Raw genomic sequence first — 13023 nt, 5'->3', positions numbered from 1 at the left:
GATTCACCATTAAGAGTGGGCCTCACTGTTGTTGGGGTACTTTTGGAGGTAAATTTGGAGTCCCTAAGTGAGCAAACAATTTAGAAGTGTAGGGACAATAACACACCACAAAAAATAAAGCTGAAGAAAAAGCCGCGTGTATCTTTCTGACTCATCAAGGATCTATAGGGATTTCCCAGAGGAAGATGGGCTTCCTGAGGCTTGTGAGAGCCTTGGGAGGGAACCCATTAGGCCTGGCCACAGGGCCAGCTTGCTTTTCTCCTGTAGAATACCGTCCCTCTTTTGGTGGGGAGAAGACCCAGCCTCCAGGCTTGCGCAAGCAAAGGCTGTGCTCAAGGAAAGATGGCAAAGATTTAGCATGGGGATGGTTCTGGAAGAATGGAGGTTGATGTGGGTGGCCGCTATCCTGGTTTGCTTGTGACTGAGGAGTTTCCCGAGCACAGAGCTGTCACTGACCCTGGACATAGAAGCCATTAGTGGCCTATTCACTGCCAGGTAGGTACTTAATGCTCTTTCCCCTAAAATCTCAGATACTATTACCCCATATGATTTTCCTAAGTATCTCAGGCAAACTACAAGCACACCCACAAAGGAGTCTTTTAATATTGCTGTCTTTCTCTAGATGTTTCCCTTAATGCTATAGTAACAAAGTAAATGTTTGCAGTCCACTGACTTCAGATATCATTGTAAATGAAAAAGGGCAGTAATATGCTATGCGTCTATGACATACACCTGGTTTCTGTTCAGTTAGGTTCTATCTGAACAGCTACAAAGACTAAGATGTTACCAAAAAGAAAGAGACTACACACAGAAAAGGGAGTTTGGCTTTACCTTAAATGCAAAGAAGTGGTCTGTGTATTTCTCACCAAAGACAAAGGAAGCCCCAGCATTAGTGTATTCCAAGAATGTCTGAGTTGAAGACAGGAAAAGAGAAGATCATTACAGTCACTGAAGTGGTGGTTACAATTCACAGGACCTACCAGGCTCTGCAGAGGGTGGGGACCCAGCAAGCTTGTTGGATTTACTTGGAAAGTTAATAGCTCAGCCCCAACTCCTCCAGTGGATGGCATGGAAGTGTATTTTTGAACTCTATATACAAATTTCCTGTAATTTCTGACATTTGATCTGAGTCCAGAATGGTCAAGAATGAGCCAGGTGTGGAAAATTGTTCCAGCAAGTTATAGATGGCACATAAGTGGCACCAGTTATTGCTAGATGCAAAGAAAGCCTGTTTCTTTTTTGTTTGTGGAACCATTTAAAAGCGTGACACCCTTTGAGCAGAATAAAGGGGGCAATCAGGATAGGGTGTGATGTAGCGGATGATATGAGTAAGGGACAACCATGGTATTAATAAGCTGGCAGATTAACATACTCTACATAAACAAAATAATTTGTTTAATTCATGTTACAGAATTAAAATTTGGGTCAGCTAATGCAGACAAATACACCTGTTTCTGACATGTTAAAAGCATTATAATAGCAAGGTGCTTATTTGAACCCAACTTACCTGAACTTGTTTGCCCAGCCAATCAAAGGCTATAAATCCAGGCTTAGTCCTTAGTATTAAGAGCCCAAGAAGAAACTGTAACCCAATTCCCCAAAAGACAGGCCTCCAGTAAACCTGTATAGAAAGATGAAGAGATATATCTTATTAGAAAATGAATGCTGAACTCAGCATCAATGCCCAAATGATCACTATTTCCTTGGAAGCTTCTTTCATGTAGCCTGTGATCCACCTTCTGTGGGAGGCCAAAGCAGCCATGAGCAGAGAATCCCTTGATAGAATCAGACCCAAACATATCGGGGTTGCAGTTCCTCTTCCTAATCACAAGTGTGAAGACTTCAGTCCCGGGAGAGAATGCAACCATTATGTCATGATAAAATATCTTAGACACAAGAGTTGTCTTAGAGGGGCCATTAAAGGAGGAATGACCTGGCCTTCCTAGCTGCGCTGTTCAGATTAGATACGTGCCATTATTTCCCCTGCCTGGCAAATGGAAAGGCAGAACATGACTTCTCTGTGTGCCCAAGGTTTGTTGTTCTGACAATTTGTAAGTGAATTAAGTGAAATTCCACCCTGTTGAGGGGCTCTCATTTCACTGTGAAAGGCACCAATTAACTCTAATGCAGACCGGGGGAGTGCAGCGGTAATGGACAATCACCTGCTTTCATTTTTGGTGCAGCGATGAGTGGCCTGCAAAGAACTGTGGGATTGGAGGCATAGTACACAGTGGAGACAGTCACCAGAACAGGGCAAAGAAGTGGGACCATATTAGCTGCCTCTTTTTATTCCTTGAGTCAACCTTCCAGCCAGTAAAGTCTTCCAGAGTTTGCCGATATGAGTCATGCAAAAGCTTCAATGTTTCAGAATTCTTGCCTATTTAATGGGTTATAGGCTGACAGAACAAGGACGAGAATTGAATTCCATGTGAACAAAACTGTTTAAGGACAAAGTTTAGGAGTAAAAGAGCCTAAATTGCAAATGGAAATTTGATAAAGTGTGGAATTCAATGGCAGAATATTAGATTATTTGCTGGTCTGAGGAGATCTGGATCAAAATGGATGAGTTTTCTTTGTATGTGTGTTTCAGCGGGGAGGTGGGGTATGTGAGTAGCAATTGGACTTGACAGGAGAAAACATCTCACTGGTTGTGTAGCTGAAAAATCACTGAGAGTGAAAATGAGAGCGTGTACGATGGAAGTTCAGGAAGATGGGTGCCTTAGTTATCTAAAATATCATAGCAAGGTGATACAAATATTCAATAATAGTTCAATTCTCTCACACTCATTAATTTGAGCAATTTACACATGAGAAAAAAAGGGGTACCCAAAAAAGATCAATTTCATACTTACTTTGGTTGGGTATTTGGAAAATAGAAATAGCAGGATAATGTACATGATGAGCCCACCGAAGGACACCAGTTGCTGCTGGCCCAGTTTGGCGGTATCAAAGATCAGCCAGAAGATAATCCCCAGGATCAGTGAGCTCCAAATCACCCTAAGAGACCAGGAAAGGGGGCATTGGCGTCACTTGCTGTGCTAACTTGAAAATCTCAATCAGGCTTAAACTACCAAACAAAAAGATATTAACAAGAGTAACACATCCTGGCACCAGGAAGTTGTGCTTCTAGAAATTGCAACAGATCCTCTTTGTTTGTGGTTAAAAAGGGGAATAGCTAAAACATTAAGCAATGTGTCTCCACAAAGCTTGGGCTCTTTGCTGGTTCAAGGATATATAAAGGGGTCAGAGAGTAGAAAGGATGTTTGGAGAGAGAAGTCTGGTGATTTCTTTGAGAGACCTACTGGGAGTCCTCACCTCTGTTTTGGGAGATGGCTGAGGTGTTGCCTTTTAAGAGAGAACTTGAAATGTGTTCTCCACAGTTGAGGGAACTTAGCTGCGTCTAGAGAGCTAAGTTGGACTTTAGACTGGGTTCTGACTCCATGGGGAATTTGGCAGGTATTACAAGTCTGAGTCATGGTTTGGATGGCAGAGCCAGAAAGGGTGCTGTGTTGGTATTGCACAATCCTGGTTTATTAGGTCAAGGATGTGTGAAGTTTCCTACTAGATCCCATGTGGGCCATGCTGGGGCAGACCCTCGCTGGATCCTAACCAGTAGGGCCACCTGGAGGGAGAGGAGGCCCCACAGATAGAGACTGAGGGAAAAGCCCTGAGTAGTCACCTGCAGGACACAGGTCCTATAGGAAAAAGTTAGCTTTAGTTATTTATAGAATTTTCCTCCCAGGGAAGCCAGAGCAGGAAGCCACCTCCCCAAATAGAATCGTCCCATGTTTTGGATAACATTTTTTCATTTAGTAGCACTTGAAATTAAGGTAGTTTATAGGGACAATTGAACACATCTCAAATGAGTCATTGCCTTATCTAAGCCTTGATTTCCTGTTTGTAAAATCAAGGCATTTTAACAGATTATCCCCTAGGTTGTTTCTAGCTGCAGTATTCCATAAATGCGGAAGCAATTTCAGAACAAATCTTTGAAACAGTGTTGGAAAAAACACCCCTCTCAACTGTAATAAGAGAACCAACTGCATTTACCACTTCAGCCAGAACCAATGGCTGTCTAGAAGTCTTCTGCCAGGAGATAGGAACTCATCAATTCGATGTTCATATTTGGCCATAAAGTGATCCCAGATCACAAAGAAGATGGCAGCCACGGTGATCACGAAAAGAGGAAGGGCTCTGTGAAAATTCAGCACACAGGCTGCAATCACCATGGCCAGGTAACCTGTCCAGGAAGCAAAGGCAGACAGCGAACATCACCAACACTGGCTGGAGACCGGCCTTCAGCACTGATCTGGCTCAGCCAAGGGCAAGTTCAGTGAGCAAACCACTGAATAAAGGAGTGCTCTTCATATTCTTGGTATGGCTATTGGCTCCTATGATTATAATTCACCATGAATGCCACAAGAACAGGATGCTAGGGCTTTTTTTCTTATAGAATCTTCTGATTTCTTGAATCTTGATGCTTGACCACTGAGCCTCTCACTTAGTACTAATCACCTTTTTCTGGTATCCAGTCAGACCCAGCAGGTGAAAGCCCAGGTGTTGAAACAACCACTGGCAAAAAGATACCAATTCATCTGGTTTGCAGCTCAGATTTGGCCTAAGCTTGAGTAGCAAAATCTCTAAGGGCAACAGAAACTCTAATGGAAAGTGGTGGGGTAGTGAGCAAGGTGGCTGCTTTTGAAAAGGAGATTCTAGAATAAGAACAACAAGTTTTCCCATTAATGGTCAGCAAACACGGTTTTGTTTGCAAGGTAAATTTGGCTTGCCACTTGCTTTTGTAGGTAGCAAGTACAGTTGTATTTGTATATCAGTATTTGTATTCTATAAATAAAGCTGCCTGGGAAACAGTCATGCATGTGCTTTTGTACTATGAAGGCAGAGATCTGTGGTTCTTATGTATGGCTTGCAAAACACTACCTAGCCCAGTTCAGAGGAAATTTACAATCTTGCTATTCCCTGTTCCGGTGGTGTGAACACCAGCAAAACCACTGCCCATGAGGGTGCAGCAGTCTTGGATTAGTATCTGTGGGCTTGGGTGGTAGGGTTCACGTTTCATAGACAGGGGTATTCTTTAAAATGGGTGGATCCCTTTGCTTTGGAGGAAGTAAAAACAAAAAGCTCACTCTTCCGTGTTTAATTGACCCTTGAACAACACAGGTTTGAACTTCCTGGGTCCATTTATCCACGGATTAAAAAAAATAAATACTGTAAATGTAGGTTCCCTTCTTGAAAATCTTAATAGCATTTTTCCCCTCTAGCTTATTTTATTGTGAGACTACAGTATTTAATACGTCCAACAAACAAATATGTGTTAATCGTCTATTTATGTTATTGGTAAGGCCTCGGGTCAACAGTAGGCTGTTAGTAAAGTTTTGGGGGAGTCAAAAGTTAGATGTGGATTTTTGACTTCATGTGGTGGGGCGTGGGGAGTGTTGGTGCCCCTAACTCCTGCATTGTTCAAGGGTCAACTGTAAAAGGTAGAAAACAAACAAACAAACAAACAAACAAACACAAAAACAAAACCTTAACAAATTTTTTTTAAAAGAAGGATCAATTGTAAATAGTTACAGCTCTGCCTTCAGGCAGGAGGAGTGGGCTACATGACCCTAAGCAACTCCCAGCATTGTAGCCACATAAAGTCTCCATTGCTTACATTTCCTCCTGCAATTAGAGTCCTGTGCTGAGATTACTAACATGTTTTCCAGTTACCTAGATTTGCATTAACCAACTTTCAAATCCACATCATAGTAACAAAGATCACAGAATGGGTGACCTAAATTAACTAAATTAACCAGACAGGGAGATGGTCTGGATAGGTACCCCAAGATAAGACCTGCAATTCAGGGCCTCTTGACTTACTTCTCTGTCTCTCTGGATGATTCATGAGGTCCAGGGGAAAGGAAGGGTTTACTTTCCACAGAAAGCTTAGTATAATATTTGAGGGACCCTCAAAGAGAGGTACCCCCATCTCCTTTTTTTATTTACCTGCTAATAAGATGCCCCAGGTGATATGCCAAATGGTGGTTTTGTGTTTTCTACAAAAATCACAAACTGTACCATACTTCCTTGCCAGACACCTGTAACAACACAAAAACACAATGACAGGCAGAAGTCAATGCCAAAAACATGACATAAACTGGTATGCTACAGCTAGATGAGGCTTTGTAAATAAAGCAAGGAAACGAACAAATTCAGGAAGCATATGTCCTACAAAATGGAAATGGGAAACTCATTTTATTGTAGACTAAACTCAGCCATGGCTTGGATCCACTTTGCTGAATGGATGTGCTAAGTGCTGAGAGATCACAGAGATACACAAAACATGTTCCTGGAAATAGAGCGGGGGCGATTGATAACTAACCAAAAGCTGAAAATACTACATAGGACAAGACTGTTTCTCACTGGACCCTGAGGGCCTCCATTAGCTTTAAGGACACTGTTATTAAATGCTGATTTTAAAAAATCCACTAAACTCTCATCCATCTAGTTCCACAAAGTTTGAGTGGGTGGTGGGTCCCTGTCTCGCTCACCACACCTTTCAGTGGGAAGTTGACAGACTCCACTGGGTGCTTGAAATGTAAAGCAGGATTCTGTGGATTTGAGAGCTTTAACCAGTAGGTTGTAATACAGCGTTCTCAGAAAGTTCCAGAATTGTTAGTGTGTCTTTGTTTCTGTTCAGGGCTTTGTTGTGAGGTGGTGGGTGGTGTGAGAGCAACGTGTGTATGTGGTCACTTCTTCAGAAAGAGACTGGAGAGGCCACAGGGCTGGACCCACAACAACTGTCCTCTACTTCTCCTGGGATGCTCCTGGTCCCTCCACTTCAGGGAGGCTCTGAAACCTGGCTTCCCTGCAGGTGCCTCTTTCCTCACTGCCGCGTCTAATGAAGCCCTCTCCTCCCCTGAGGCTGGGTGGAAGGAATTTCTTGCACATTTAACCACAAACACTTCCAGGTCACTGGATAGCACTTCTAAAACAACCAACCACTTCCTTTCCTTGTTAATTCTCACCTGAGGCCTTTTTTTTTCCATTGATTTTTAGAGAGAGTGGAAGGGAGGGAGAGACGAGGAGAGAGACAGAGAGAGAGAAATACTGATGCGAGAGAGAGGCATCAATGGGTTGCCTCCCACATGTGCTCGACAGGGGCCAGGAATCAAACCTGCAACCCAGGTATGTGCCCTTGACCAGAAATCAAACCCACAACCCTTTGGTGCGTGCGTGTGTGTATGTGTGTGACACTAACCACTGAGCCACACCGGCCAGGTCGGCCACTTCTTGTCCCTGTAGATTCCCAATCCCCAGAACCTCAAAGGACTCAGCTCCCCCTGGGACCTCCCTCCCCTCGGTTAGCGTCTCCGGTTCCCTTCCTTCCAGCAGTCATGCCCACATGTCCAAGCCTCAGCCTCCTTCCAGTTTCAGGACACAGCTCAAGTTCTTCGCTTCTACAAAGCTTTCTTACACATCCTCAGAGAGAGGCATTCTTCTGTACTTTACCCTACTTTTTAAATTGTGTTTTGTTATGTAGCCTTGATCTGACTGACTTCCTGAGGGACAAATCTCTGTGAGCCCTATAGCGCCAGCACCTTGGACATTAAGGGTGCTTGACAGGCATTTGTTGCATTACTAGATAAATGAAAAGGGGATGTATATTGCTTTTCTGGAGCAGTATTTTATAGCTGTGGGTTGGGACCCATTAGTGGATTGTGAATGATAACCATCACTAAAAGAAATAGGACATGCCAGAGTGGATCACTCATAGTGATGACATTTATTATTTAATGAGACTTGTGTCAGTATGTATGTCTGTGAATGTGTGCACTGAGAATTAGAAACACTGTTCTAGAAGATGTTGAGGTAATAGAAGGTAGTAAAGACTATGTTTTAATGGTCTAATTGAGGATAGTACATTATCCTCAGTTGTGGACATAGTGTTAAAAAGTAGCAGTGGTGGAGGGCAACATTTAATAGGGAACATCCATTTACTTTAGGTTGGATTTATCAGATTTTTTAATTGCAGGGAATGTGTGTAGTCCATTAAAGCAACCTGACCCTGCATAAAATAAAGTAACTAGAAATAGATGCTTCTGCCATCTGGTTATCTAGGCTGAGCCACTTCCAACCTCCCCACCACTGTTTCCGTCCCATTAACATTAGTGAAACCTGAGTCATCTAACCACCCAGGAGACTCAGCCCCCAGGGTCAGAGATTCATGAAGCACAATGAAGGATGGAACTAAGCGCAGGATTCTGAGGTGGTAAATATTTCCTGATGGTGTATATATGTGACATGATTGTTCAGTCCTAATTCTGACCAACTCCAGAGGTATCTTCTGATACATAAGACCAAAAGTTCCTGAGAGACTTAGGAATTTAAATTAAATAGGAATTTAGAAAATTGACAAATATTTTAGTGTTATGATAGAGTACTGGACAATCTTGGACTAGGGATCAGAGGCTGAAATTGTAAGTTAGCTTTGTTCCTCTCGAGTTGACTACCCTTGAGTAAGTTACTTCTTGGAGCTTCGTTTTCCTCATCAAAAAAAAAAAAAAAAGATAATACAGTTTGCCTCTCCTAGTTTAAGGAGTGATAAAGACTTGGAATACCTTCAGGATACCTCAAGGTAATAGCAAGAGATTGGGTTTTGAGAAACCAATTGCTTATTGATTGACACTGAGAAGATGAATTAACTACTTTTGTGTGGACTGGAGCAGTTAGTTGGTAATTTACACCTGTAATTAAAAGGCTGCCCTGGATATTGGGTTCCCAGGACATCAGCAGTTTGAATTTACCATGTTGATTGTCATAGAGCTCCACTAGTTTTTCTGAAAATGGTAGGAAAAAGGATTGGTGGTGGCGACCATCTCTAATAAATAATAATAAATGTTAAAAAATTAGGTGAGGATGGACAAAGGAGCAGCCCTGCCGGCGCGGCTCAGTTGGTTGGGCGCGGTCCCAACCATGCACCAGGAGGCCGCCAGTTTGATTCCCGGTCGGGGCACGTGCTTGGAGTTGGGCTCGATCCCCAGCAGGAGGCGCGCGGGAGGCAATCAGTAGATGTTTCTCCCTCTCCCTTCCTCCCTCTCTAAAATCAATTAAAACATATAAAAACAGAACAAAATAAAAGCCACAAGGGGGCAAAACCACTTGTTTTGGAGGGAGGTGTGGTTACTGCTTTGGTTTAAGCCTGTACCCTTTCTGACGCGTCTCTCGATCGTCATCTTCTTCGTCTTTGTTCCTTAGAGAATCTTGCTCACTGGTGACCTGCTCTTCACCCTGGAAATCAAACATTGGAGCAGAGATGCAACGATGAGAACCCTGGGCATGGTGGACCCTGATCTGCTTTGCTCAGCAAACAACTCTCAAAATGTCCTTTCAAATTATTATTTAAAAAGATAGCTCCTATTAGATATTTTCTTTCTTATCACACAAAAAAGTGTGATCCAAGATCACACTTATCTCTCCCTTTTCTTCCAAAGGAGCTGTTGGTATTTTCTCATTTTCTTTAGGGAACAGACTCACTCATATCTCTGCTTTTTTTTGCTCCTGTGTCTACTGTAATCATTCAACACCAGCTCTGTTTTCAGGAAAGTGCTAAATGAAGTTCATGCTAGAGACTGCATAACTGTCCCTTTATACTCAGCCAGCCCTGGTTTCCAGAGGGCTGAGACCAAGGCTGGGTTTCTGTCCCTGGCAGCCCAAGGCGTGGTCTGCAGATGTTAACACTAGCTCAGCATCTTCAAGGGCTGGTAAAACGCCCCTTGGGAACTGGGCTCCTTCTCTCAGCTAGCCCTTGCTCTAATTAATGAGTGGAGTACAGGGTGGGACGAAGTAGGTTTACAGTTGTTTGTATGGAAAAATAATACAATAATAAATAAGAATATAAGAATAACCTCTGTGTTTCACATACAACCGTAAACCTACTTTTGCCCCACCCTGAATATACCTGGACCAGCTTTCATGGATAATCTTTCTAGGTACCGCATGAGCTCTTTAATATCCATAACCTGCCCTGTTCTCAGGACGGAGCAGAGGATTTCTGGTCTCTCTCTGTTCTGCAGTAATGTCTAAGACAGGCCCAGCTACTGTAAGCAATAGCTACTCCTCAGTCTTCATATTTCTGTTTACAATAGTGAAGCGTCTAATTTTTTGTTTTTGATTTTGTGTGTGTGAAACAGTCTTTAAAAAGACATTTTAGAGCAGTTTTAGGTTCACAGCAAAATAGAGGGGAAGGTACAGAGATTTCCCGTATACTCCCTGCCCCCTTCCCTCCACAGCCTCCCCCACTATTCACTTCCCTCATCAGAGTGGGGCATTTGTTATAATCAATGAACCTACAAAGTCATAGTTTACATTAGGGTTCACTCGTGGTGTTTGTCGACAAGAGGAAAGTTCTGAGATGTCCTAAATTGAATCACAGCAGGCTGGAGGGTGGGAGGAAGAGACCAGAAGTTAATCAGTGAGCAGAGCCAAGGGCAGAAATCAACAAAAGACAGTTCACATCCTGAGGTGTGGCGGGCACCGGCTTCCAGGCTGCGCTCGCCGCTCTCATGCAGAGGCTAGCTGACCACCAGGCGCCACTGCGTCTTGCTCACCATGACCGTTCTGGACTTGCCCACAGTCAGTCCAAAAGCAGCAGGCGCTTCTTCCTTACGGACTCTGCACCTATCCCAGAACTTTCTTCGTTTCACCTTCTCCTGCCCCCCCTTGTCTACAGCCAATGTAAACTCTTTTAAAACAACTTACATCTTTGTATTCATTGTATAACAGAGCCCCCTCGGCCTCAGGATGGTGCTCACGCTGTCTTGTCCCTATAGCTCTGCTGTCGGTGGTTTGGTCTGCAGGCCCCAAGACCAGGTCCTCTTTCGGGCTAGTGCGGGACTCGATAAACCCTTTCTTTCAGAAAATCTTTCGGCAGTGAAGGTTTTTGCTTAGTAGTATTTTATTTACATCCTATGGATCTGGCAACCATTATAGTATCATACCGAGTAGTTTCACTGCCTTAAAAATCTGTTTCTATTCACCCCCCCTCCCCTCTTGGCAAGCACTGATCTTTTTTCTGTCTCCATGGTTTCCCTTTTCCAGAATGTCTTCGAGTTGGAATCATATACTCTGTACCCATTTCAGATTGGCCCCTTTCACTTCGAAATATGCACTTAATGTTCCCCCATGTCTTTTCAAGGCTTGACAACTCATTTAGTTTTAGCGATGAAGAATATTTCATTGTCTGGATTGGCCACAGTTCATTGGGCCATTCCCCTACCTTGGTTGCTTCCAGGTTTTGGTGATTATGAATAAAGCTGCTATAAACATCCATGTGCAGGTTTTATGTGGACAGAAGTATTGTTTTCTCTTTTTTGTTGTTGAATAATATTTAGTGAAATGGACACTTTTTACAATATAGTAAATGAAATAGACAGTGATAATATGTATAGCACTATTCCAATTAGGTATGCATGTGGATGTATATTTGAACTAAAAGTGCTTATTATAAGATGTTGGACATTGATTTTTTTCTGAAATTACAGGTCACTTTTTTTTGTCTTTCAAATTTTGCTGCAATAATTTTCCAAATTATTTTCTCCTTCAAACAAGTTATTCTTTTTATCATGAGAACAACTCTCCCCCCAATAATTGGCTCTCTAGTAGGCAACCCAGAATTACTAAAAAGAAATTTAAAAAAAGGATAGCTAGTATGGAGAATTTGCTCACTTTGTAATAGCACAAGGCTTTATTCAAATAAGAGCCTACCCAGAATTCAATACATAAAAGAAATAGAAGCGGCATTGTGATGGAGAGCTTCAGCCTGCTCTGCAACTTAGGTGTCACTGAGGAACCCTAGGGCATGATGGACACCGTTTTAGAACCATATGTTAGAACCTTTCTCATCCACCTCATTTACTGTAAAATTGAAATGCTTTTGTTTAAGCCAGGGCTTTCTGCACAGGATGGAGCTTGGAATCTATAGTAGCCGCATGTCAGAGAAAGCCTGGGTACCCTCCCCATCAGAGAACTCTGAGGACAGGTGTAAACAGAACTTTAATTTGGACACGTATGTTTTCTTCATGACTCAGCCTTACACGGTCTAATTACCATTTGACTCATTCCTCTGGGTGCCAGCTGAGTACCATGCTTTCTGTCCCCATAGCTCTCAGGGGTTACCATGGCTCACTCACCCATCTCGGGCCGTACCTGTTTGCCATTTACATGTTCTCTGTTTTGCACAACTCTGCTCCTTGGGGAGTTGTTTCCGGATGTGTTCTGGTTTTCATAAATGTCTTCTTCATTCTAAAAACAAAGAACAGTTTGCAAAGATAAAATTTCAGAGCCATAATATGTTCTTTCAATGAGTGGTGCCTAGAAGACTTTTTTTTCTTTTTATTAAACTTATTGGGGTGAAAATGGTTAATAAGGTTATATAGGCTTCAAGTGTACAATTCTATGATACATGATCTTCATATTGCCTTGTGTGCCCACCACCCAGAGTCAAATCATCCTCCTTCACCATATATTTGACTCCCTTTACCCTTTACCATACCCACCCCTCTTTCTTCTGGTAACCACCATGCTGTTTTCTGTGCGTATGAGTTTTTGTTTGTTCATTTTTCTTGTTTGTTCATTTGTTGCTTTCGGTTGTATATCTCACATATAATGAATTCATATGGTTCTTAACTTTTTCTGTCTTATTTCACTTGGCGTGATATTCTCCAGGTCCATTCATGTTGTCACAAATGGCAGTATTTCATCTTCTCTTAGGCTGAGTTGTGTTCCATTGTGTGTATGTACCACGTTCTTCATCCAGTCCTCTATCGAAGGACACTTTGGTTGTTTCCATGTCTTGACCAACGTGAATATTACTGCAGTGAACATAGGGGTGCACATGTCTTTGCGTATAAATGTTTTCAAATTTTTGGGGTAGATACCCAGAAGAGGGGCTGCTGGGTCATGTGTAACTCTATTCTTAATTTTTTGAGAAACCTCCACACTGTTTTCATAGTGGCTGTACCA

At 42.6% G+C, this 13023-nt stretch overlaps 1 protein-coding gene across 1 annotated transcript in view; it reads right to left on the bottom strand.

Moving 5' to 3' along the window:
* SLC28A3 (solute carrier family 28 member 3) overlaps window positions 1-13023 on the bottom strand; it is a 52204-nt gene that overhangs the window by 17550 nt on the left and 21631 nt on the right. The window contains exons 2-8 of the mRNA XM_081151205.1: window positions 12208-12303; window positions 9209-9291; window positions 6007-6098; window positions 4051-4240; window positions 2853-2997; window positions 1508-1621; window positions 832-909 (exon numbers count right to left, since the gene is read on the bottom strand). Coding sequence (XP_081007331.1) covers window positions 832-909; window positions 1508-1621; window positions 2853-2997; window positions 4051-4240; window positions 6007-6098; window positions 9209-9291; window positions 12208-12303 — 798 coding nt within the window. The remainder of the gene's footprint in view (window positions 1-831; window positions 910-1507; window positions 1622-2852; window positions 2998-4050; window positions 4241-6006; window positions 6099-9208; window positions 9292-12207; window positions 12304-13023) is intronic.

This window comes from Miniopterus schreibersii, assembly GCF_964146895.1.
Source record: "Miniopterus schreibersii genome assembly, chromosome: 11".
NCBI lineage: Eukaryota > Metazoa > Chordata > Mammalia > Chiroptera > Miniopteridae > Miniopterus > Miniopterus schreibersii.
Note: the sequence above shows the minus strand (reverse complement) of the source record. Positions and strands in the feature narration are given on the sequence as shown.